The sequence below is a fragment of the Anopheles marshallii genome, chromosome 3 (assembly GCF_943734725.1).
Source record: "Anopheles marshallii chromosome 3, idAnoMarsDA_429_01, whole genome shotgun sequence".
Classification (NCBI taxonomy): domain Eukaryota; kingdom Metazoa; phylum Arthropoda; class Insecta; order Diptera; family Culicidae; genus Anopheles; species Anopheles marshallii.
The window spans coordinates 66,407,883-66,433,778 of NC_071327.1; the positions used below are offsets into that span (position 1 = coordinate 66,407,883).

The following is a 25,896-nucleotide window of genomic DNA, read 5'->3' on the forward strand; positions in this document are numbered from 1 at the left end:
CTTAACGATTGCCTCTAGGTGGAAGGTGGCAAAGTCACAAAGGCAACTGTGTTTGGAAAATAGTCAATTGGTTTATTAGACGAAACTTGAAGCGATTGGAGATGAAGACCATTACTTCGTGTGGAGATGGTACATGCACTCTGGGATCCAATTTTGTCCATCTGAGTGTCTTCTATTTTATGATTCTTATTGCTAGAATTCGCAGAATATTATAGCTTATATGAAATAGTTCGCTTAATACTGTACCTCTTTAGCATTTAGTATCATCAAAATGATCACACTGATTTCCGCTCATCATTCTTATTGATATCAAAAACCAAATTTGAAAATGTTTTAAAAGTAAAAGCGGCTTTTCCTCCGTAAGGTTACTTAATTCAAAACGCATGATACATGGTTCATGATCCAGCTAAGTTACCTTATCTTTACCTCACCGCCTTTGAAAAAGGGACCGGTTTTGCTGCAACAAAAATACCGGATCAACGATCCTCGTACACCGCTGTTGCGAGATTTTGGCAATTTTTGGCATTAACTGGTATTTACATCACATGCTCCAAAGCCTCACACGCGCGTGCACTGGACAAAGTTTCGCTCGCAAGCACACTCCGGACAGCAATGCGAGCAGGGAAACAAAAGTGAAAATAGGTCGCTTTCGGTAGGGAGAAAAATCTTTCTCCATCGGCTATGCTCGCCCAGCAGTAAGACATGCGGGGCTAACTACAATCAGTTCCTTGCGGCCAGGATACAACCCGCCGAAACAATATCATCAACATCCGTGGTTATGCGATTGACCATGTTGCAAAGAAAGAGAGAGAGAGAGATCTCTGGTTCGGGCGGTGCGAGAGATGTATCGTAGTAGGCAATGAATAACACAACAAAATTGAAAGCGACCGAATGGGCTACGGCTGCTGGGCCCGCTGGGCCCCAGTGCTGGATGATGCGCGAAGCAAACGGTGCGCCGTTAACGAACCTCGCAAGCGTGTTGCGGCTGTCGCGCAACAATAACCCGATCGCACTAGCCCAACAGCAGCAACAGCATTGCCACGGACCACGGTCAGCGAGCACGAACGCGGGACGCGTCCACAGTTCGTGGTTGGATTGTGTCCCGCGTGGACGTGTACCGTGAGCGCAACAAGCAGGAACATCTCGCTGCCAATTTTGTCGGTGATCCCAAGTCCAAGTAGACCCCAACGGTGTAAGGCGGCGGTGCGTGTGCGTGCGTGTATTCGAAACGGGGCGCCCATCACTGTCGAAGTCTGCGGCAAGCGACGAACCTGGCGACAAACGCGCGTCAACTGTGCGGCATATAATTAGGCGGGCGCGTTCTGAATCGATACCAGATCGGCCCGGGAGTCCAAAGGGAGGGTGTTCCGTTTGCACATCTCATTACTCATTTCGGGACGCTTCGTACGTACCAGCGCGGACGTGATCGGAAAGGTGGAACAGTGCTGCCCGAATGCGAAACGTGGAATCGGGCGGACAGAGCAGTGTGTGGCAGCGCAGTTCTTGAGCGGCGGAAGTAACGTCGAAGGGACTATTGGAAGTGTTTCTTACTGGATTTTGCAACTGAAGTCACACCACTGCCTTGGGACGGCATCATGGATTTTCTTCAACAGATGAACCTCACCGATTTCACGATCTACGATCTGTTCAACGTTAAGGGTGTCGGTAAGTTTCTGCAACCATTTGCAAACAGTACCATCCAGCTCTCCAAAGTGCATAACGAAAACATAGAGGACAGAAAAAAAAGGTGTATGAAACACTGCTGCCAACACAGTACCGTTGCTGCTTCGGTCGGTGTTTTGCTTCAGTTTCAGCAAAAATGCAAAAACACACCCTTGCACCACTGGCAAAAAAAAACCCCCCGCTAACATGCCAAATTGTAAATAAAAATACCCTTGTCCCTTTTTACACTCGGTGACGGTACGCAGGGTACTGGTTCACTTTCCACCCCCCCTAGACACACTTCCCCATCGTCATGGCGAAAGTGGTGACAAATAAAGAGTGCCTTTCAGTAGGGCATTCCCGGTAACACCGCGTCACACGGAAGGCATGCGACATTGGTGTCTTTTAGGTTGTTGTTGTCATGCTCGGACCAAGTGTGGCCAACACCACGAGAAAGCAGCACCCTGGTAAGGGTGGTCCTCATACAATGCCGTCAATTCTAACGGGAAGATCCGACCGTCCGTCTGATGGAAAGCACTTGCTACCTTACGTCATACACGGACAAGGATGTTGCAACTTGGCAACCTTGCATCCCTCGCGCATACCAAGCAGTGTGTGAAGATAAGGATACAATACTTCTCAGTGCCAAATCTCCAGCGTACCTTGAAGAGCCGAATGGCTAAACAACTTCGACAATAGGCATTTGAATGTTACCGTCCCCGAAATGAGACACAAATTTCTATCCAATTTTGCAACACTCAATATTGCTATGGGGCTGTGAGGGGTAACAAGCGCCAAAGAGAAAGACACCCCAAAAAAGAGAAAGATCAGCCAGCTGTTGTATCAGACCGGGCCACCACTTAAGTATGCTGCTCATGCGCCGAGTGAACGGACGGTTAGAGCTTGGGGTGGATAAATTTATTACCTAACCACCAAATTCTAAATGCCGTTTATGAAGGAATTTCGGGTGAAAACTGCTTAACGAATCGGTAGTTTTTATTCTCATACCTACGAACATGGCCACTAAAAATACAGCACCAGCAGTAGTAAGTGTCAGCCATTTTTTTTTTCATTTTCTCTGAGCTATTAAAAACACTTGCAAACGTATAATTGAATGCTTCAGCCAGCTCGGACGCCACTTGCTAAATGACCTTTTGCGAGAGAACATTATCTGTGTTTAACTTGGGCAAAGCGCAAATAACTTCATCAAGAGGACATAACGTACGAATTAATAAAAAATGCAAACACTTGGTGGCCGATAGCTAGATACTGTGAAGGCTTGGGAGGATAAACAGGTGGCTTTGAGCAACTAATGAAGCTTGGCCAAGTTAAGCACAATTAGCTTGGGTTATAATTTTTTTTTGCATCTAAATCAAGTTTTTTTTTCTTTCTATCAGGCATATTTACACACTGTTCTATATGCATGATAGCAAAAAAAAATGCTTGGTTTACAACCCAAATGACAAACAAACTACATTGTCTTCGAGTGTCTGCACGTGCACGTGTTGTGTGAGTCACTTTGTGAGGCACAGAATTGGTTTAAAAATTCTGTCCCAAATCAAATAGTTCGCCGTCCGCCAAGATGGGAACCGCAAATCCATTCCATCCATCTTGCCATTCAACATGGTTTGGACGCAGTGTCGTTTCAAGTAATCTTCATCGTTTCTTTGTTTCTTTACCGGACACAATCAATACTCCACCGGCGTGACGCACACGCGGTCACCGTTTCACAGAGGAACACATCGATGCCTATCCTTTGATGGCCTCGCCCGTACCGAGCTCCATCGTGATTGCCATATACCTGTACTTCATCTACAAATATGGACCAAGGTATGTCTCGCGTCGATCGCATTAGCGATGCGCTCATCTGATTAGAATAAATTCAGCCGTACCACTACAATCTGCTTGCTTAATTTACGAGAGCTTAATAACTGCTAATGTGCCCGGTGATGCTCGGTTCTATTGCAGCTATATGGAGTACAGAAAACCGTACAACTTGCGATGGATCATTGCCGGCTACAACATCTTCCAGGTGGTTGCGTGCGGATATCTTGTGTTTAATGTAAGTATGATACCATCGCAACCGAAACAATGATTTAGCAGGAGTATTCCCTTTGCTTTGCCAGTACATCAAGGTAGGATTCGAATTCAAATTCATCGGACGCTGTACCCCGAAGCTTCCTGTTACCGAGTATGAACACGGGCTCGATGCGGTCTACTACGGGTGGCTTGCGATGTGTCTCCGAATGATCGAATTCATCGAGACGGTGTTCTTCGTGTTGCGAAAGAAACAGAACCAGGTCTCTACACTCCATGTTTACCATCACATCAGCACCTTCCTCATTGTCTGGTGGAGCTTGAAGCTAAGTTTGTGTGCGTATTTTATGCCTAAATTTAAGAAACGTCTGGATTTTAATGGTATTTTTTTAAATATGTTTTGTCACCAACGATCTCTACAGCCTACCAGGAGATGTCCATCATGGTACTCAACTCGATCGTGCACATGATCATGTACTCGTACTACTTCCTGTCATCGTTCAAACCCTGCCAACCGTTTACCAACCGCGTAAAGCCGATCATCACCATCATCCAGCTGGCACAGCTCGTAACAATGCTTGTCCACGTGTATGCCGCCTTGCAGCCGACTTGTGCCGCCAACAAAACCATTTACACACTGCACGCAATTAATCTCGTCATCCTGATCAGCCTGTTCACCAACTTCTACATCCAGACGTACGTGCGAAAGGCACGGAAGCTGAAGCAGAAATAGATTTAGAATCGTATTTGTTTTTAGTTTTTAACTCCTGCGTCTGGTAAATGGGTGGGAAAATGGACATATTTGCAATGATCACCTGATGCCAGAGTGCGGCAGTACAATTCCAACGGACCAGAACCAATCTGGCAAGTACGATTGTACGATGCGTGCTTCATTGCAAAGGGAATGCATATTCCTTTCATCAGCATTTCAGTATAGCAGATTTCACGTAACATGAGAAGGCTGTACATTTTATCTATTTATGCACTTTCGTTTTCATTCTACTTTCTACGACCTTGGACTGCCCTTTATTTGAGCTAAACATAAATAAACAACTCAAAAATTTCCCGTCTCGCGTCAATAATCATTAATAAATAATCAATAATAACTATGGGCGATAACGATGCTGACAATTGATGGCAGCTGCTATCGAAAAACCGTGATTAAAGGGTTTTGACCTACTGAACAGTTTGAGATTCCAACAGGCGGATGAATCAGACTACATTCCTTATTAAATTATCAAACCGTGGCGCTTTTAGATAATCGTCCCCAGGGGGCCCCAAGTTCTTTTTTTTTCTCGTGCAAGATATCGCTTATCGATTGCTTTTTAAAATAGAGTTTAAGGTGTTGCCGAATGGGCTACAAATGGGTTCTCCAATTGGTTACTCAGGGCCATAATAGCTGTGGTCATAAATATTGCCCAGTTTGCTATCGGCGAATGACGTAAAATTAATCACAATCACTGCACACTTCGGCAAACTGCTTGACATCCGTTGGTGTCTGATGGTGGTGAGTAATAGAATTTCTTATCACCAATCAAGAGGAAGCTAACGACAGTATGCGCGTGCCCCTAGCATTGTTTACATAGTGGTTGACGATGTTTTTAGATGAAGATGAGACGAAAACAGCATATTCCATTGATTATTTCTTTTCATCACTTGATTGCGATAAGCTGCGCAGAGTTTGTACTTGCGTCTGGTAGCAATGTTTAGTCTTGATAAAAAAGCTCTCAAATGTACCATCGTACCTGACGATAGGGATGTACGCTTTTGTGTCTGCCTAGCGGGTTTCATTTCGTGTAGCGAGGGGGGCCGTTTCAGCGTAAACAGTCTTGCGGTTTTATCAATTCGGCTAATTAACGTGCGTGCGTGATAATTCACGGTTCGCTTGGCAGCTCACCAGATGGGATCGGTGGTAGCTTCTAGAATGTGCCTCTTGAACCCCATGACATCACACACACGCAGAATCACATGCTTTCTCCTCTCTCCCGCCTGCCTCACACCGACCAGAGGGGGCTCCCGGGTGGTTTGATAAGATAATTCCATTCCGGCTAGCCATCTCATCCCTGCAAAAGGCGGCTTGGATTATACAGATAAAGTTCTCGCATCGAACCACTCTGTTCGTTGGAACACAGATTCTGTTTGCTTCATCTACAACGATTAGAAGAAAATATGTTCAGCAAATGATTCGCACAGTAGCGCGTGTTCGTGGTCGCGTAACAAATCACGGTCACGGTACGGTCGGGTAAGAAGCTGTAAAGAAGTCTCTCATTCGACGAGGAGAAATCCGATGCAATTGATTGAGAAAGGAGGCATCGGTCGTAACACACAATCGCCACGACTAGCGGCTCTCACTCGTCATCCGGCTGGACCGAGGTCATGCATGAGCTACTTACGGTGTAGTACGACAGCAATCCGGCGTTTTCATCCAGAACGAACCACCGATACTGCCAACCCTTCATGACGTTCGTCCATTTGGACAGGGTGCCCTCCAGCATCGCCATCGTACCGGGAGGATGATCGGAATGCCCGTTTAGCGAAACAACGGTGGAAGCTTCTGGGAATGTAACCAAAAAAAAATAATAACCTCACACACGCACACACGCAAATTTTCAACACTCGCGCTAGAAGGAAATCCTTTTCCGCGGTTGTACGCAACGACACACGGGACACATGCAACAACTAGCTGTGTATTTTCCTCGTTCCGAGTACTCGAGCACGGACGCGATATATTGGTGGAAAACAATTTGTAAAATCACGAGAAAGTATTCGATACGCGAAAACGATTTCCACAAGCAAAACAACCGATGCAAAATTGTATCATCTTTGACAGTTGTCTTGTGACAGTGTCGTAAGCAATGGCAGTTGTAATTATTGTGCATTATGACCAGCCGGGAAGACCATAGTTCATGATGGTCCCACAGTTTGAAGCAGTTGGAAAAGAAAACATTGTAAAGAACTGAATGATAGCATTTTCTGTGAATGAAAAATTTGGAAAAACAGATTTTGCCTTTCAAGTTTGTCTCCAAACTGCAGATTTTCTCGAAAGTGTAGACATTAAGTCTAACTATGAACATATCATTGCCCATAGTTAAATACAGATAGGCACAAACCGCACTTCGCATACAACAAAAAGAGAAAGAGAGTGTTTCTGGAGAGAAAGAGCAATTCGGCGAAATTTCGCCCTACAGTGTGTGATGTGAGGTAGCGTACAGGCGAAATGCAATATGTGCCTGAGCGCGGGAAAATGGCATGCTGTTTCGATTCACGTTCACAACAGTTGATTCACGATTTCCCGGATTTATAAAAAAACTGTTTTCAATCATTTAGTGATGCATTGCCTTTATATTTCTTGAGTGATTTACGTAAGTGATATATTTAATATCCGATGATCAAACTGTAAAATTAATCAACTCTATCGATGGTATGGTTAAATTGGGCGAAGCAAGTCCAACCGGTGGAGTTACGTCGAACTGGATGAGAAACACCAGGTACATGGCAAGAGCTGAAAGAATCTGTACAATCAGAAGAAAAGTAGATCAGTTGTTTGGTAAATTTGTTATCAAATCCTAAATATTATTAAGTAACACTGACCGAACCGAACAGATTCCAATCGAAGCTAAATAAACCGCACGAAAATGACATGTCGCGCATTTTCACTTGGAGAGATAGAGTCGAAAGCTAAAACGTGTAGGAAAATCTAATTTTTGTGCTTGTAAACGTTCTCTTCTAGACAGAATTCGACGACAATCGTACCTTCTCGATGACGTCGGTCGAAAAATGGTTCTGATGTTTACGAATAATCTGATGGACAATGTCTCCGGTCAACCGGCCACTGTTCTGTGTCGCCGTGGTAGCATTAATGACGCCCAAAATTCCCACAATGTAAAAAGCAATCCAGGACCCATTCGCCATCGCCATAACTCGAAATGTCCATGACCCAGAATTGAATGCTCTGAAAAGTTACATGAAGCCATAGGTAAGTGAAGGTCCTGCTGCTTTCAACCGCTAGCGCTACTAACTTGTAGAAGGTGAAGAGACCAAACACGAGAAACACAAACATGGCACCGAAATGAAGCATAAGCGGTAGCGAGGATATGCGATTTACCAGCCTGATTGCGTCGCATAGATGATAGTGCAGCATGGATAAACGGTTGATCGTTTTCACGATCGTGTCCATGCTGGAATGATGATCGATCTTAAACTGTGTGACGTACCTGAACACAAAAAAAAATGCGTTATTGCGTGGTTTATCGATAAACAGAAACATCTTTCTTTTCCTCTTACGTGGTGTATACAGTCTGAGTGGACAACTTGTTAAAACCGGCCGAAGCAGGAGCAACTACTGTCACCTTTGATGGTCCAGTCCTTTTCCCGTCTCCAGCATTAGTTTCAAATTCTTTCCTTGGTCCTCTGCCGTAAATTGTGAATATTTCATCATACGCAATCGTTGGCGTTTTACTTTTTCGGTTCTGATCAAGCAGAACCGTATCGCTGCTGTTGGCATCGGTTAAAAGCAGTTGCTTGAGCAATCGATTCACTACCATAAACAGACGGCGTATATGCACCGTAAAATAAGTGTATTCATTTAACAGCGCCATCAATGAGATGTTCATCACGTAGTAGGACAAATACAGGTAAGTCGTAGTAATGTTTAACGTCTGATCGATGAGATAGTAGTAGCCGCTCAGTATCATCATAAGGTAAAGCATCTCTGCACAAATGATTAACGCAATGAACCTGATGGGAAAATATTCAGTGACTTATGGTAATGACCCTATAACAAAGAGAAACCTTCCTTCTTACTTTTGCACCACTCGCACGGGATATCTCACGTGGAACTCCTGCTCGACCACCTTCGTAACGTTGTCCATCAGCTCCATGTACTCCCATTTGCGCTTGTACTGTACCACGTTGATCGTGCTAATTAACACGGCTGTTAGTGGGCACAATATTTCATAAGTTGCAATTAACAACGTGTTGCATGCACTGGCGGAAAGCTCTGCTGCTTACCAAGATTCAATCCGTTCAGCAGATGCGTCTGCAACCCGTATCGCAAGATGTCCGACTCGAACGGTTTCATGTAGTAGTCCCACAACTTCGCGTTAATGTTAACCAGTATACAAAAGAAACAAATAACGTACAGCACCAACAGGTAGGCAATATCTAGCACTGTTACACCGGGAGATGTACGTAGGAATGACTGGGGCCACAGACCGGCCACCTTAGACATGTAGTAGATCGGTTTCATTATCTGACAGAAGGTACTATCGGTGGGTTTCGTAATATCGTTATTCATGATAATCCTTATTTCTTTGTCCTTATTAAAAGAGGTCCTCACATGCACAACGCCTCTGTGAACTGTTTCGGATGGAATGATATGAAATCCAATGCCGGGGTCGTCTATATCACACCAACGCCGGTGGGATCAATTAGTATGATTAGGTTTTTTTGAGGTGATAAAAATCAAATAGTACTACGCTTTATTGATTATTCATCTAACCAGAATCGATCTGGTCCTATTTCCGAAACGAAACATAGCATCAAAGTAAATTAAAAACAAAAATACTAAACTCATCTCTACACCATCACTAGAAAAGAAAAGTGGGGTTATGGTACTGCTTTCCTTAACAATAAAACAAAATAAAACAAACGAAACTAACGCACCCGACGGGCGTTTGGTGAAATGGTGAAAATTTAGACGTTATGCCCACGAAACGCAAACCAAATGATGAAGGGTAAACTTAACACAAAATGGACCCTGTTGCACGGTCGGAAACAAGGTACGAAAGAGGTGTGTGATGGAATCGATAGATTAATTGCACTTAATCACACGCAAAACTAACGCACTAAAGGGTACGGTACTGCTGCTGACTGCTCTGCTTGCAGCAGTATGGTGGGAGTGTTGGGCTACCTAGAAGACGGACGCAAACAGCAACGAGTAGAGCGCCTTGCCGATGTAGTAAATGAGTCCACCGTAGATTAATGTCTTACATATCTTGTCGACCCACCACATACTGCGGGACGTGATGATTGGGTGGTAGCGTTCCAGGTACATGGTGGAAGAACACGTAAATGACCCAAAAAGGTAAGTTAATTTTAGGGACGGATGGTTTCGCCGTCTACCAATATACTTACACACGCATGTGACGTCTGGCAGCGGGGATAGTATCGTCCGTTTCCTTCAGAATGTACCACCGTGCGGCTCGTATGCAGTTTTCGAAGTATTCCTGGATCTCAACACCTTTGGCGGAATATGGAAAAGGGATGCGAGTGTTACTTTATTTAGATCTTCAAATTTGGAACTTCAATTACACCCACCTCCAGCGTCTATTTTGAATTTGACCTTTTCCTCTTCGTTGATAATCGTCCGCAGGTATAGTACGGTGGCATTGTCAAAGTCCCACTGATTATTGGCGTAGTATTCGAACACCTCAAAACCCTTGGCGATACGCTGATGTATCCTCCACAGTCTGCAAAGCAACGGAGTAAGCGCTACAGTACTGACCAACCCCAACTCTTCACCTCACAACTTACATTGGCTTATATCCGAAGCAGTAAAGCAGACAATCGATCACGAACGCCGGTATCCAGTGGAAGAAGAAGGCCGACAGATTGTGTTCCCATCGGGTACGCTTCATCGAACCGCCCGGATACCAGAGGACACCGTTAAGCGGGATCTTGTTCGAGACGATCCACTTTCCGCGCTCGATGATACCTTCCCAGGAAACCTTGATCTCTGCCGAACTGACCAGATGATAGATGTTCCGCTTGTGATCCCTGAGCAGCGAGAGGATACATTAGAACAGGTGCTCCACTGTCTCACCGCAACACTAGACGCACCTGTTACCGACGTAGTTCCAGGTGCAAACACACATTGCGCTGACAGCGAAATCAACCGGCAGATAGTCACCGTACCCGTCCGAGTTGCAGTACATCGAACGGATCACACCCTTGCCGGCGCCAATCAGCAAACCTACCGGGCCGTTGATGTTGTCCGTCCAGCCGGGAATTGGTTCGCGCCAGGTGGGAATAACGATCGAGGGACGGAAGATGACCGCCGGGATCTCGTCCATCGACTCCACTACAAGTGCTTCCGCTAGCGCTTTGGTATAGGCGTATGTGTTGGGACAGTCACCCAGAATTCTGCGAAAACATCATCATCTCATTGAAGCAGTACTGGCCTTTCGTATTGGAACTTTGATACTCACTTTTTGGTCATACCATCTACCACACCTTCTTCGAGCCATTCGACCGCCTTGATCACTTTGTGCGGATCAGCCGGAGGTGGATAAGGCTTTTCCAACAGCAGCTTCTCGTTAAGATGACAGTACGAGGTGGAAACGTAGCCAAACATCTGAACGGAAATGATTATCAATGGACTGTTGCCGACAGCTACAACTAACCACATCTTCGCCTCACCAAATACTTACGTCTAGCTTTTTGCACTGTTTCGCCAGATCGATCATATACTTAGTGCCGCGCGTGTTGAGCATGACCGCCTTCTTGAGCGTTTCGTCGAACCGAATCGTGGCAGCGCAGTGATAGATGATCGAAACGTTTTCCGCAATCAGCTTGCGATCCTCGGGCGTGATGGCCAGTTCCGGTTCCGTGACGTCGCCCCCGATCACGGTACATTGACTTATCAACGTATCTAGACCGCGCATTCCCTTGACGGTCTCGAACAGCTGGTGCGAATAGGATAGTGAGGGAAATTATAGATAAGAATTTCATAGGTTAGACATATTCAAAGATGCGTGAATAATTTGGGATGAAAAATATTGAGCAATCAAACGTTTAAATAAATTATATGATCAGTTTTACTTGCTGCGTCCTGTTAGACTTCGCAAAGGAATTTGAGGTTGAGCCTCCGCTCATGATTAGCAAACTTTTATTGCGCGATTTCAACATACAGAACTATCCTCACGCGGCTGTTGATGGCTATAAAACCCTGACGGCAATAAAACTGACCACACACACACTGCAAATGAAGAGTCGGTAATGAACCTTTGCGTGCTTTTTCATGACGGCCCTGTGTGCTTTGTGTACACGGTGATTGGGAAAGAATGATGTTTGAGCGTATGACCTCTCCTCCAGGGAATGAGAGTGTAGTGTTTCTTTTATGCTATTGTTTTGAGGTCTATTATTAACCGATGACTTGTCGATTCGCAACTGTATCCATTCGACTGTACTTTACTGTTTAATGTTCAGAATTTGTAAAACATAATATCTATTAAAGCTTTTTTTTATTAATAAACCACTCATCATCCCGAATGGTTCATTGGAAAATGCTCGTCACATTGCGCCATTTCTTCTCAATACATTTGCAACTTGTGTAATCATTTCCCAACCCGCTTGGGTCGGGAAGCGAAAGTTTGCTGCGAAATATTGAACGCCACTACGTGCCACGGAGTGAGGTTGTAATTATGCGTAATTGAGAACGATCGATTTCGCTTACGTAGCGCTTGATACGGACACTGTGATGGGGTTTTCGGCCAGCAGCAGCATGCAACCTGGACCTGAACGGCCTGCTCCAGCTACCAGGGTTTGGTGACCGGTTCTTTGCATGGAAAACACCATGGGAGTCGGGCATGTAGGGCAATAAACAACAAGTGAGTGCAAAGCTGACCTATTGCTTCCAGCGCGGTTACGTTCTGGTTCGAAAGGAAAGAATTCAAATCCCAACCGCCACACACAAAACAGTCGCAGTGGTTTAACGGTCGGCTAAGAGCGCTAGCCACACGGACTCCGGCCGGCGAACGGAACCTGCAAATGCAAAGCAGCGCGGACCAGGCGGACGACGTGCTAATGATCGTGCAGGCATTGCCTCATCAAACGGTTGAGCGAGCTGTTTGGAGAATCCCGCAACATTGCACTCCCGCCACCCGTTCATCGCGATGGAGATGGATTGATTGCCCAACCTCAAGGTTGGTCTTTTTATGTGCGCGAGCGTCATCGTGTCCGCGGACCTGTTTGCTACCATGTTATGTCTCGAGAGACACTTCCACCACCACCGTAAAGTCCAGTGGCCTGAGCTGGAGCCACCGCAGCTAAGAGTGAGAGTGAAGCCAGCTAACGGGCTTTGACGTTTGGCCTCCGTGCGGTAACGTTTCGCGGTACTGCACGAATTGGATGCTGAGTGTCCGCCATTATGCTCTCTCGCATAACGGCTTCTAGCGTATGGGAGGTACAGTAGGTCATGCGTTGGGCACCATACCACCCCAGGTACATGGTTTTGTTCATCCTTGTCCCCGTTAGTTTTGTTTCGTTAAAGGCAATGGCTGATTTTTCTGGTACGTCCAAGATGCGTCGGTACATTGCACGAGTGGCGCCATCTAGCGTTCGCGACCATCCCTACTTACCGGATTGGCAAAGATGTCCTCCAAGCGTTGACGCGGCGATTTGCCCTTCTTTGCTCTGACTAGAAGATAGATCTGGCCAATCTCCGGACAGCATCTGCAAACGGTAGTGAGAGGGGCAAACGATTAGCACGTGCAGCAGACGGTCCCAATTACAAACGCTATGACACACTGCCCGCACTGCGCAGGTCAGCGTTGGTCAATAATGAAGAACTGGAATTTCCCTAGTGCTTTTTGCACTCTTTTCATTCCGTTTACTTACCGGAGTAATTTTTCAATCAGCGCTTTACCGAGGAATCCCGTCCCACCCGTGATCAGCACGTGGCGATCTTTGAACATTGGCGCGATACGGTCGCGTCCGTCATTCATATCGACGTCCATCGTGTTTGTTTGTTATGCGATCGATGAGTGGCGAACCGGCTGCGGGTAGTTGATTCTAGTGGATGTTTGAAACGATTGATAGAAAATAAAAACAAAAACGACATGAATAAACGTGAGGACTTTAAATCATATCGTTGCTTAAACGATGCAAACGATCGTAACAATCAGATTGCTACCATCAGATGTGGGAATTACGGGAGCTGCGTCGAGAGTGAAGTTAATGTATTCCCTGTCGAGGAGATCATCCTATTGTTATTTACTCACGTTGATTGCATAATGAGATAGCGACTAACAGCATGGTCATACTCGTTAGGTGGCAATGTGTTGTGAAGATTATCACAGCAAACAAACGTCATGAATACTTAAGCTGTAACTCATCGAAATTCGTGTTCATTGAGGCACTTCGTTTACAACTTGAAGAATTTTCATGATCTTTTATGTCTACTTGATACTTTTTGTGTATTTATTCAAGCCGTAGTGTTTTTTACAACAATTTAAATTAGCTAAAAGGCAAATAGCTAAATTAACTATAAAGTTGGATGAAGTTGATCATCTCTAGATATAAACAGAATGTTTATCTCTGTTCGCCATAATCGAAAAATAGCAACTCAATTGAAAACGTTCCATACATAGAATAGTATGCAGTCCTCCGTGTTGATGCATTTCAGCAAACAGCATTTTCCCATAGCAGATGATTGTAGGGCAAAACAAACGGAGAATGGAAATCCGATGACATGACGTATTCGCAGTCTTGGCGTCTCGCCGTTGGGTAATTGTCTAACAAGATCAAGGAAAGATCGAGTTGCATCTTGCACAGCGCAGCACCGCGGTGCGATTAAGTTCCCTTTTTCAGAGAAGGGGGCTTTTTTGTGTTTGTTCTACCGACACAGTTTTCCCGTTTTCAGCACAGGGTCTTCTTGTTGGTTGGATTAAACCGTTACTTCCAAACGCAAAAACCCGCTTCCTTTGATCTAGATGTTTGTCCGTTGATCAGTTTCGTGTAGATGCGTGTACATATCAGGTCTAACCTTGACGACATTCACTACAATGCTCCCATTTTTTTCGTATTCTCTTTTTTAACTGGGGGTTGCCTGGCTGCTCCGGTTGAGATCAGTGACACAGTGGCTGCATACCACTACTTGGTGCCCTTCACCGTCAGCCCTCATACAGTATCTAACGGTTAATTGCGGAATATTTCCATTTCTGACCAGACTCGCGACAGATCCACTGACTAGGGTGGTGGAGTAAATAAAAATCTACACCTAAAACTCAAGACTCAAGACACCTGAGGCGAGAAAAACTGACCCTAACCGTGGGGCTAGTCTTTTTTTTCAACTGTGTTTAGTGTTTGATTTTGTTTCATGATTACGATAGGGTGACCTTCACTGAATGCGGAGAGGCTGGTTTATGTTTGGTGGTTTGTAGGAAGGTCGATCAAGGCATCAAACTGGTAGGTATGTATTAAATGTCGATAGCGGGAATTAGTTTGTTGGTGGAACTATAGTTTAAAGAAATTACAGTATAGTTTTCAGCGTAGATATCTCGTTAACGTGCGTAATGAACTGCCATTCCGAAACTCCAGTTCATTGCTTTATGATATACCTCAGAGTTTAGCCTTATCAAGGACCCAGTTTCTTCGTTCTTGGACTACCAACATTCTAAATGCGATGATATATTAACAAGACTTTCGGTGAAAGACTTTTCAGAACTTCATTGATGTATCTGATTCTGGACCGACTTCCAGAATGTAGACTTCTGTCTTTCAGATTAGACGTTAGATACAAAGAAGATAAAAGGCAGTTGAGAATGGCAGCTTGAGTTCAAATTCTTGCAGAAATCCTTGGAAAAACCTGGACTCAATATCAGTAGAATGTGTTCTAATAACAAAGGACCACAAAAGACTTCCGAAGGAAGGGCACCTATAGCAACCAGGTGTATCACAAATTTATAACAAAATCGTTGTGTATATGATCATTAGTAAACTGTCCATTTAGTGTGTCCAGCATATATGACACTGCGACATTACGCATGATTCGTTTTCGGCATGATCACGCACCGTTGAACAACCGGTACGTTAATAATGTACGACTAAAGTAGATCATCCCCTGCTGGTAATGACTATTTGATATCCTAATCGTGAGCTAGCTATAACCACTGTGCCGTAACTACTTTCATTTTCGTCATTCGCTGCCTTCAGAGATCTTTTCATTATCACACATTCGCATACTACCACTGAGGATCGGCAAGGTTTGCGTGATTTTAGTCCTAATGCCGACTCCCTCCTAATTGGCAAGACGCAACTGGAAAGCGAATCGATCACCCAGACGTTGATGATGTTAAGTTTGGCAAAACTTGACGTTGACCTACTTCGGAAGTTTGTACTAATTCTGAAGGCTAATTCGGTATTTATTATCTACTGGGAAGCGGAATGTCACCTTCGTGAAGATCCTCTTTGATCAGACGGATAGAGGTTGTTTGGTTAACAGAATCAACAGGTGGAAAATTAACTATTCCTGATGAGATTTCTCGCAGCGTCCACGAAACATTGAATATTATCTCATTAAACAAAGGTGCGTACCGTGGTGCGATCGCCTACATCTCATGAATCGTCCAAAAAAGCTTCTGACGTAAGCAAAAGCGATGTGGTACGCTCGAACGGCTAAGCATACTCCATCGCGAACAGTAACCAAACTCGAACAGCAGCAAATTAAGAAACGATACAATGGAAAAAAAGAACCCTCATTGAATTGGACTCTCTTTTCGAGATTGAGATGAGCGAACAGACATTAAACAGAAAGACGAAAGAGGGCGCTTTGATCACAACCAACTACCGATAGCTTCCTTTCGATCGTCACGGAATTCGACCAATCTGATAGTTAAAACGCCATCTGGAATAGATGAGAAGCGTGAAATGAGTGCCAGACGCTTGCCAAACTTTACCACGTCAAGGTCAATGTCGGACGGGCGATGTTAGGCGGGGCCGAATTTCAGTTTGCCTTAGTCACACTCCCGATTCGCTGAAGGTTAAATGCCGGACGAAAGTGGAGCAATGTCTCCGGTGAGCGATAAACTTGGAGGTGATGCAAAGAGCTAGGCGTAGGCAAACGAATGCTTTCGGAACTCTTAATTAATCATGTGGCTGGCGGTTTATTTACATTTTTCATTTCAATTTGACGCATCGGATACGATTGTCTGAAAGCGACGGTTGAAAAGCGCGCGATGGAGAAACTCTCATATAGAGTATAGAGAGTCGGATTAATTTCCAATCCAACTGTAAGACGTTAGCATCAACCAATCTATACATAGAAACGAAGGAAATGGTAGCAAAACAATAAAAAACGCAATGTGATTGCAATTTTAAATCATTATAAATGGAAATTATACACGATTAACCAAAGAGAGATAGAGAATTTGAGATTCAATCCGCGGCCGGTATATGAGCACGAGGACGATTAGGTCGTCGATGAAAATTCGATATATTTGAATGAAATTAACTAAATCTTGACTAACTTTTTTCGTAGAAAACTAATCGAATTCGAAGGTTTTGATGCTAAATAATACAAAAACACAACTTTATCTTGAACCTTCACCTAGCTCGTCGATGTCATTAACATATTCATTCAGCGCCCCATCGAAGGTCGTTGACACATCCTGCAGTGTTTTAAACAAAATAAAAGCTTGGAAAAATTATAGGACTAGTCACTATCGCGGCAGCGGCATCACCTTGACAGTGACAAACGCGTGTTTTCGAATGAACGCATCTGCCCTGCTGGAAGATAGTTTCCCAAAGGAAACAGATGAAACGAACCGGTTGAAGCGCTACACCCATCATGATCGGTCGTCTAACCGTCATCAACTTCCATCGTTCGATAAAACTCGTTTTGGAATGGTTTGATTGTTCGAATCGCGACGTTAGACGAAGCATTAACCTTGTGCCTGAAGTTACGAAATCTTTCTTCATTGAGTCAGTTCTTGGTCTTGTTTTTTTTTTTTTTTCGTGTAGATCAGCCACCATCGAACGCCACGATAAAAATGAGGAAAAGGTCCCAGTGCACTGTTCACAGCGAACCGAACAAAATGTGCCAGGAAGTGTGAATCTCTAGCCGGATACGATCGGTCAATCGTGGAGGTTAAATCAAAGTAACTCATTAAATAAAAAAAGACTTTAGGTAAATGCAAACATAAAACAGTATCGTTTATTTAGGAAACGACACCACGAAGTAAATGTTAGCTCAAGCAAAGCAAACCGAATGAACTAACCACATTGTTGTTTATTTGCCCATCAGTGTGGACAAGGTTAATCGAGAAACGAATTAACGTCACTTCGCTAGCCAAACACGCAATTTGTTAGAAATCATTCAGCAAATTAATGGTCGCAAGCCTAGGCGAAACCTTTCACAAATGAGGAACTTTTGCTTGAACGCACTGTTCGTTCTTTCCCGCAATGGTGACCGATATGGTGAAATATCTCCTTCAGGTGGAGCAAGAACCAACGTGGAAGTCACATGCAACGGAAGAACGCGCTTTCGCAAAAAAAAACTCCAGTTTCCAGCAACACAATGAAGATCCTACGCAAGACGCTACGCTGGTACGGTTTTTCCATTTCCATGGCAACCGTCCCACGCGTATATCGTGCCTAACGATCAAAACTTGATTCGAAAGTGAGGTTAGGAAATAGTGCACTAGCACCCTTTTGCCTACCAGCACATGTGGTGGGATGCAAAAAAATACATTCCAACTGGCGTGCAGGTGGTTCGAGTACTTCGCTTTCCCGTTCGCGCGCCTTCACGGCGGCTGATGCTGTCTGGGTTCATGTTCTAGCGGTTCGTAGCAGGCGCAAGGGTGCAAAACATATTTCGCGGGTTTCTTTCGGGGCAATCGCCTCGAATGGAAACCGTTCGCGAGATCGTTCGAGCGTTTGTCTGTGTGTTTGTTTTGGTTCTCTGAGTTCCCTCGCCTAAATGCCAACCCCGTAACACACAGAGTCGCAGACATTACGTGAGGTTAAGATTGCTTACAAAATCCGGAAAACTGGTTATTCCCAACCAGACCGACCACTTCTTAGAGGTTACCGAAGGTGTGAGATGGATTCATTACGATTTTTAGATGTTTTTTTTTTTTCTTTACTGTTTTCCTGTCATAATCTGTGTACACTTGCAGGGTTTGCACTTGCCCTCCCTGCGATTCGGCACCTGATCTACGGTCGATGATGACATCGACGAGTTTCGTGCGACTCCTCTACCTCGCCGCGGCTCTAACAGATTCCTCCGGCTGCCATTTTCTCCGCGCGCCGCGACAGATCACACACAACCTTCACCGACGGTGCCGACGAAAGTGGAGACGTGCGTGTTGGTTGTGTTCGCTGATGAGTATGCGCGTCTTGTTTGCAGATGGCGCAAGTTCTCATGGCACGATCTTTCATTTGCCATGTGCTGTTGACCTACCTACCGACCGATGAAGCTGAATACTGCGTGTGTTTTGTCGGATTTGCGCCTACCTGCGCAATCGACGTCGACAGAAAAAAATAACTCCAGATCCCAGACACTAACAACACTCTAACGAAACGATCAAGGACGCACACACCTCTAACCAGTGGCGGTTAAGTTTGATCAGTGTTTTTTTTTGTGTGGAAATTAAGCGACCAACCGACTGAAACAATCGATTTTTAACGAAGCGAGTTACGCTGATCTTCCAGTAAAGAATTCTGGCTATTCGAGTATTTAACTTTCACTGGTAATATTACACCACCAACACCAAGTACACCGTGCAGATGGCCGGACGCAAAAACCGACCGCTTGTCCGATGACTTACTTCTTGCGCAGCACCTTGATCAAATCCGAACAAGAAAAGCACTCGTAATTCACCGTGTTAGTAGCGTAGAGCAAGATCGCCGAACCGTTCACCAGCTAATCTACCGATCGACTGACCCACCCGTACGAACGCGATTGAGCTTCAAAGCGACTTCTTGCACGTCGCGGACCGCCTTCTAACGTCTTGCATGACGCTTCTACCGACTGTTTCACGCCCTCCCTACCACGGTGCACGGCTGCGCGGAAAGCATGCTGCACATAGACATGCTCACGGGCGCAATACCTCCGAAAACCTCGAACGAAACATCAGGCAGGGTTCGTCGCTTCCACTCCCTTTCCGTTTCGCTCGCCGCTGCGCAGCAGATTGGGCAATGCGCAGGTCTGGCGTGTTAGACGCCTTTGGAAAAGCTTCCCAGCAGCTTTGTGATCGTGGATGTGGTCTTCAAATGCATTGCTGTATTTGTGACGGTTTAAGAAAATTCCACACATTCTCACACCGTGCGCGATCGGTGGATGTTCGCTTCCAGCAAAGCTTTTTTTTTTTGGTTTAGCGGAACTTTGGAGGTGAGCTTTCAACGATCGCACCCTCCGAAAACGGGTGGGGGTTGGTTTTCCAACACTATTCTTTCCTGGCGGTTGATCAACCGCGCAGCGTTAGAGCGTTATGGCGGAATGTTTCAGTCGAAATCGAATACAACACAAATCCTTGGTGGACGGGAAGTAATAGCAGAATTTCTGGAACTTTAGCTATTCCAAGGATTTTGACAAATAAAATCGATTTCGTTCTGTACATTTAGGGGTTGAGTTTGAATTATGAACTAGGAACCTTTTTCGTGTGTATTAAGTTTTCTAAGCCGTTGGTTCGAACTATTTATGTTGTTTCGATGCATAACTTACATTACTGTTAAATTCACCTCCAAAGGGAGGAAGGAAGTTTTAAAAAAGTTTCTATACTTCTGTTATTATATTAGTATAGGAAGTGTTAATGAAAATTTCTATGCTTCTATTATTATTTCCTTTAATTCCTATATCTTCTTTATAATTAAATTTTATTGCTTGAGACCTGTTTAGCAATTCCTATACCTGTTTCTACTATCTAATCGTTTTCAAGCCTCGTTTTAGCTGATTTATCCATCCAAGATTAGTGATTCTACCATTAGTGGAAAAAAAATCATCCACCCCTGTGCCAACTTATACGCACCATAAAAGCAGGGAAGGTAAAAAAAACCAAAGCAGTCCAATGCCAAGCAACCAACGCGAGCCAAATGCAAATATTCACCAAACTCCAAGAAACCGGATAAGCTTTGCGAATCGCCAGCATCGATATGAACTCCATGAACCCGCTCCTAGCATTGCTTTAAAACCGGATGACGTGCGACTCATCGTGCTGTACAGGCAGAAAACGAACCGACCGATACTGATTGAAAATCGATCTTCCTACCAGCAAAGCAGCTGGTCTGCTGGTTCATGTTCGTTATGCGGCCATAGAACACCGAAATCACAGCAAGATAAGAAATTTATCGCACTCTGTAGCCGTAGAATCGTACTGAACTGGACTGGAGATTTTTTTTGGGTGTCCTTTCCATTTGCAACGAACTAGTATTCCGCTTATCGGCTCTTCGGCATCCGAATGGGTAAGGCTTTTGTTGTTGCCGCGCGAGGATGGAAAAGGAACAGCAGCCAGTTCTGGCTGCATAATGTCTACCACCCCATCAAACGCGCGCTGTTCGGTACAATGGCGAACAACGTTAATGATGCGTGTATGCTTGCTGACTTTCTTCGGTGTGAAGGTCGTGGTTGGTGTTTATCGTGTGAGGCTGAATTCCTGCGAAAGCAGTCATCGTTTATGTTGGATTGATTGAGTTTTGATTGTAGCCTAAATCATAGCACACTTTTACATAGAACACTTTTTGACGGAGTGATGAAAGATGAGCATAAATTTGTATCAGTTTGGTGGATTTGTGGTAATTTGTTCTCCTTTTTGTCGCGCAACAAATAATGTTACACCCTGGAATGGAGTTGGGGAAAAAATACGTCGAATAATGTAACCAGTTTTGGGAAAAAATATCAAACATCGTTCGGTTTTAATGCGTTAAATTAAATAAACAAAAAGTATTAAAAGGTTTATTTATACGTAATGCTAATTCTATGTATACTTAATTATACTTTAATTTAAACAAAATAAAATAAATGCAGCGGCTACATCCTTCAGCCGATTTATCTGCTGCATCGCTGATCGGGCAAAACCATACCATTAATTTCGAGCCACGTCAATGACCTTTTCCGGGACGATTCAGTTCGGTCATCCTTGAGGGATTTGTATACACACATTCTCATTCACAGGCCGATTACAATCGTTACTCAAGGATTAAGGCTCGCCACACGTAATACATTCAGTGGAGAAAGCATTGCCCTCGAGGACGCTTACCCTTGGTAATCTTCAACTCCCGTGTGAAGATATTAATTCTTTATCTGTTTGAATAAAACCCCTGTAAACATACCTATGATGTGTAGTTTGCGTCGCATCATTACGAGACTTTTTCGTTATTCTGTTGCGGTATTCGGAACATATGCAAAAAATAAAGTGGTGGTAAGCTATATGATTTAATATATTTATGAGTTTATTGCTTAATTATTGTTTTGTCATAAAGAAAAACATTTTTAAAAGAAATTATTGTGCTTTTTTATTGTTGAAATATATTATTCCGTCATTCAGGGTCATTCCCAAATCAATCATTATTTAAGCGTTTACCTATCACCCCCAAAGGGAATCGTTTTCATTGACAGCTGAAGCATCCACTGCAGTGTGTTGGTAGTAAACGAGGCCCCAACGGTCATCGAAATGATGCGGTCAATTTCAAGATTACGATTGTACCGGTTCATCCACACGGCGGTAGTAGCGATACACCTTTTTCGTCACATACTCCAGCACGAAGAAAATTACCTCCACAAAGCTGATGAAGCTACAGCCGAGAAAAAGTGCTGCTCCACCGCCAAGGGAAACTGAATTTGGCGGTGAGAAAAGGCATACCAACAACAGCAACATGTTAAAGTGTCAAAACATTTGATAGAACTTGGCAGAAGTGCGTCTCGGTTTATTAAAGTTGAAGCAGATGTGGTTAAATTTAATCGTTTACTACATAAAACAATTGTTACGTATTTAACACACATAAAGAGCCACTCACCGATTAAGTTGCTGATGTCGAAAAGTACGTCACGCTTCATCCGCATCCGAGGGTAGATAATTTGTGTTTCCAGCTTACTGTTTGCCTGCTCCAATACCTGCATAAGGGCAATGCGGGAGACCGAGGAAGAGAGCTGAAGGAAACTTTTCCTAATGGCACACAAAACTATACTACCGTTTTTTTCACCGACACCTGCCTGAAGGAGACGGACTCGCAGAGTGGCTGACAGGTGCAGTTGGTCGTGTACCACACCCTGAAATGTTGCGCCAGGCAGTACAGTCCGGCCGGTGTGCAAGAAGTTTTTCCTACCGAGTTGGGGGGGAGGAAATGTGCGATTATTTGCTCGTTATTAGAACGGGAAAGCTATTACATGCGAATAGTCCTACCGATATTATAAAAGAACGGCACACAATCACACAAGTGCAGTGCGGCCTCGATGCGGCAGCTTATTCGGCACAAATTAATCGTGTAAACCTGCCGCATTGAAGGGAAGAGGGATAAAATGTTGGTATTTTGTTTTAACATTTGACGAACTTACGCTAAAGTAGTGGAGCCGTTCGGTCGGTAAGCGACACTTGCGTCTGCGGCGGGATAATTGTTTGAGGGCTTTCGAGGCAACCACCTGTTCGACGGAGAGCGACGAGCTGATTATGTCGTGCTGGTCTAACTTGTAGTGAATGGAACTGTCCGCCGTCATGACGTCCTGCTCGATATGGATGTACTGCAAGCGATGGATGGGGACAAATTTAGTGAATTTCAGAACGATTTTTGGGTTAGTTTTTGCATGGTATAATAGAACTAGAGCATATAAATGGATAACACTCCCTATGATTCAATTTGACATTCTACAATGTTTTCCTTTGCTCCCAGCAAATAAAATATTTTGGAATGCCTCACCTATTTGAACACAGCACCTTCAATCAATTAGCGCATACCGTAACGTGTATGTAACACATGAAACAGCATGGAATGCAGTTAGTGTTAGAAATAAAATAGTAAAACGGTCCACTTGCACTAGGCCCATGTATGAAAATACGTTCGAAAGAATAATATTTTTATTTCCTTCACAAACGCTTCCATGCACTGCAATGCAATGTCGAATAAATTTGAAATTCCACGAAGGATGACAAAACTACATTTCAAATAGAAGAGCTCTTGATCTGTCTTAATAGTTCAGTGATCAAAAATAAAATGGTTCATTGTAACAAATTTGTGAAAAGTTTAAAATAGATTTTTCATACGCAATGGTATAGTGTAAACACTTGAAGGCTTTCGTGCTATTTGTACACTGTGTGCAGTCGTGGCCGAGCGGTTAAGGCGTCTGACTAGAAATCAGATTCCCTCTGGGAGCGTAGGTTCGAATCCTACCGACTGCGATTTGTTTTTGGAGTACAAGATCTCATTTAAAATGCTATTGTTAATGCATGGAAATATATATATTGTGGTTGATGCCATCAATTAATAATATTAATAAATAATTCCATTATGTTTAAAAAATAAAAGTAATTATATACAACATCAAGTTCTATATATGGAATACAAATGGCAATGGAACAAAACAGTTTTATTTAAAAATAAACAAAAACGATGCTATGCAAAACGATGATTGGTATGAAATTAAAAATTGAAATTAACTCTTCATATTGATAGAAAAATATAGTTTAGAGATGTAGTGTTATGTGCCTAACTAGCTTATATACATAGGTACAATACATCACTTGTATCGCTCTGCAAATAATGGATAATTACACTCACCACATCATTTTTTGTGTCCATATGATTCATCGCTACCATCGTACGGCAAACGTCCAGTGTGTAACAATCTGCCGGGTTTTCTTTAGTAAAATTGTCTTGCGCTCTATTTAGAAAGAAATATTGAAGAAAAAAAAAACATTCCTCTTTAAAATAAGACTTTGGTTTTCGAGTGCAACAAATCTCACCGTTCGCTGTAGGGACTTTGAAAGCCGTACAGCATTGTGGAGGAGTAGCAAACGCCGACCTCCGTCAGCACGGGTGCGAACGTTTTCCACGGTGGCGTCAATGGAGACTTTAGTTCGCGGGCCAAATCAATCACCGAAACGGAGTCAAGTCTGGTATCATTAATGAATGGCTCAAACGTCATCAAATTGTCAAACCGTGCCCCATTCACGGTCAAAAGAAACAGTCGGAAATGTTCATAATCGCTATGATTACCGTCCACCTGCCAGTATCTGTGGGCAAAAAAAAAAAAACAAAACAGAACCACACATTAACATAATGAAAACATTTTCTTAGCAAATATTCACCGTTGCAACAGTTGGCTCAATTTTTCCTCACTCACATGAGCGGAACACACGGTAGCGGCCGGTGGACGAAACACCCAGCTGAGATAATCCGTCTCGACGTTTAGCACGGTCGCATTGTTTTGAAATCGTTCCCAGTGCATATTGCAGATGCTGACCGTGCACACAACCGAGAAGGCAAGCATTGCCAGCCAGAAGGCCTTCTCTAACCAGTGCTGGCTTCGCACCAAATGAGCCAGACCGTGGATGGACGATTCGCTGGCGAAGGTGCGCAACAGATCCATGATGAGGAACTGACAGACTGTGCCCGGTATCGACGGTGCCGGAATAAGAAATTCTGAGCAAACACAGATTAAAGTAGACACCATGAGAGGTTTTATGGTAAAAAAATGAGCAAAATCAATTTGAGGCCCTTTAGTACTTTTTGAAAATAAGAAATAGATGTTTTAATCATGAAGTAGTGAATCAAAATATAAAATTTTTATAATCGTTTTAATAAGCGAAATGTATTAACTTGAAAAACACATTACAGAAAGATGGAAGTAGAAAAATGGAAATTAATAAGAAAAAAACATAAATTTATCTACAAAATAAAAAGAATCTTTTATGAAAAGAAAAGCAAACAGTTTTTTGGAAATACCTTTAGTTTTTTTGTCTTCACAGCACTTCCCCACTATGCCTTCGAAGCAAGAAGCAAAATGAAACATTCGAAATGCATTAGTACAACATCACTCTTCCGTGAGGTTACGGTTTGCTGCAAGCTAATCGAAAATGCATGCCACTGCTACCGTGTACATAATTGTGTGATCACACGACAATCATGACCACCCCCCTCCTAATTCCTCTAATACGTGGGTAACTCCAGTCCAGCCTAAACACCCTTCTCGCAGTAGCTTCCCAGATCGATGCTCGTCGATTATGTTGCTGCAATTCGTTGAAATTGCAATGCAGCATTAAGAACTTATGTTTTGCTAACGGTTACGATGACTGTTTACGTTTACTCTCGAACGAACAGATTGATTTAGGTTTGGTGTTGCAATAAAGTGACTGTCAATGAAATATAAAAAGCTTTAAAATTGACATTAGTAAAATTTGTATTTATAGAAAAAAAATAAAGTATGAAAATAAATAAATACATTATTTATTATTGTTGTATATATTATAAATCATCAAAAACCAAAAA

At 43.6% G+C, this 25,896-nt stretch overlaps 4 protein-coding genes and 1 non-coding gene across 5 annotated transcripts; 2 read left to right on the plus strand and 3 right to left on the minus strand.

The window, feature by feature from the left end:
- Positions 1-1,595: 1,595 nt before the first annotated feature.
- On the plus strand, positions 1,596-4,432 carry LOC128716234 (elongation of very long chain fatty acids protein 1-like). Its single transcript, XM_053811155.1, has 5 exons — positions 1,596-1,665; positions 3,396-3,492; positions 3,631-3,724; positions 3,789-4,035; positions 4,122-4,432. The coding sequence occupies exons 1-5, from the start codon at positions 1,596-1,598 to the stop codon at positions 4,430-4,432; spliced, it is 819 nt and encodes a 272-aa protein (XP_053667130.1).
- A 2,656-nt stretch (positions 4,433-7,088) lies between these two features.
- Positions 7,089-8,995, minus strand: LOC128713044 (uncharacterized). Its single transcript, XM_053807906.1, has 7 exons — positions 8,710-8,995; positions 8,503-8,632; positions 7,984-8,436; positions 7,719-7,913; positions 7,453-7,651; positions 7,291-7,377; positions 7,089-7,211 (listed from the first exon to the last, which is right to left on the minus strand). Exons 1-7 carry the CDS (start codon positions 8,993-8,995, stop codon positions 7,089-7,091), a joined length of 1,473 nt encoding a protein of 490 aa, XP_053663881.1.
- Positions 8,996-9,610: 615 nt separating this feature from the next.
- LOC128716232 (fatty acyl-CoA reductase 1) lies at positions 9,611-13,436 on the minus strand. Its single transcript, XM_053811153.1, has 9 exons — positions 13,318-13,436; positions 13,059-13,152; positions 11,130-11,384; positions 10,908-11,053; positions 10,540-10,842; positions 10,234-10,476; positions 10,018-10,169; positions 9,835-9,940; positions 9,611-9,713 (listed from the first exon to the last, which is right to left on the minus strand). Exons 1-9 carry the CDS (start codon positions 13,434-13,436, stop codon positions 9,611-9,613), a joined length of 1,521 nt encoding a protein of 506 aa, XP_053667128.1.
- An 8,673-nt stretch (positions 13,437-22,109) lies between these two features.
- On the minus strand, positions 22,110-24,997 carry LOC128715161 (sodium channel protein Nach). Its single transcript, XM_053810043.1, has 8 exons — positions 24,717-24,997; positions 24,372-24,641; positions 24,187-24,289; positions 22,970-23,152; positions 22,818-22,905; positions 22,606-22,736; positions 22,432-22,528; positions 22,110-22,249 (listed from the first exon to the last, which is right to left on the minus strand). The coding sequence occupies exons 1-8, from the start codon at positions 24,995-24,997 to the stop codon at positions 22,110-22,112; spliced, it is 1,293 nt and encodes a 430-aa protein (XP_053666018.1).
- Trnas-aga (transfer RNA serine (anticodon AGA)) lies at positions 23,726-23,807 on the plus strand. The gene has a single exon. It is a non-coding gene; the product is annotated as a tRNA-Ser (tRNA).
- Positions 24,998-25,896: the final 899 nt, after the last annotated feature.

What these genes read in the sequence shown, in the direction of transcription:
- LOC128716234 (XM_053811155.1), top strand. Translation starts at nt 1,596, where the DNA reads ATGGATTTTCTTCAACAGATGAACCTCACCGATTTCACGATCTACGAT. An exon ending in GTTCAACGTTAAGGGTGTCG is followed by an intron (nt 1,666 to 3,395) that starts GTAAGTTTCTGC and finishes ACCGTTTCACAG; the next exon opens with AGGAACACATCGATGCCTAT. An exon ending in ATCTACAAATATGGACCAAG is followed by an intron (nt 3,493 to 3,630) that starts GTATGTCTCGCG and finishes GTTCTATTGCAG; the next exon opens with CTATATGGAGTACAGAAAAC.
- LOC128713044 (XM_053807906.1), bottom strand. Translation starts at nt 8,995, where the DNA reads ATGAATAACGATATTACGAAACCCACCGATAGTACCTTCTGTCAGATA. An exon ending in GCTGAACGGATTGAATCTTG is followed by an intron (nt 8,633 to 8,709) that starts GTAAGCAGCAGA and finishes GCCCACTAACAG; the next exon opens with CCGTGTTAATTAGCACGATC. An exon ending in GGTCTCTTCACCTTCTACAA is followed by an intron (nt 7,652 to 7,718) that starts GTTAGTAGCGCT and finishes GTAACTTTTCAG; the next exon opens with AGCATTCAATTCTGGGTCAT.
- LOC128716232 (XM_053811153.1), bottom strand. Translation starts at nt 13,436, where the DNA reads ATGGACGTCGATATGAATGACGGACGCGACCGTATCGCGCCAATGTTC. An exon ending in AACAGTGCAAAAAGCTAGAC is followed by an intron (nt 11,054 to 11,129) that starts GTAAGTATTTGG and finishes ATTTCCGTTCAG; the next exon opens with ATGTTTGGCTACGTTTCCAC. An exon ending in ATTCAAAATAGACGCTGGAG is followed by an intron (nt 9,941 to 10,017) that starts GTGGGTGTAATT and finishes ATTCCGCCAAAG; the next exon opens with GTGTTGAGATCCAGGAATAC.
- LOC128715161 (XM_053810043.1), bottom strand. Translation starts at nt 24,997, where the DNA reads ATGGATCTGTTGCGCACCTTCGCCAGCGAATCGTCCATCCACGGTCTG. An exon ending in TTGAGCCAACTGTTGCAACG is followed by an intron (nt 24,642 to 24,716) that starts GTGAATATTTGC and finishes TTTTGCCCACAG; the next exon opens with ATACTGGCAGGTGGACGGTA. An exon ending in AGGTGTCGGTGAAAAAAACG is followed by an intron (nt 22,529 to 22,605) that starts GTAGTATAGTTT and finishes GCCCTTATGCAG; the next exon opens with GTATTGGAGCAGGCAAACAG.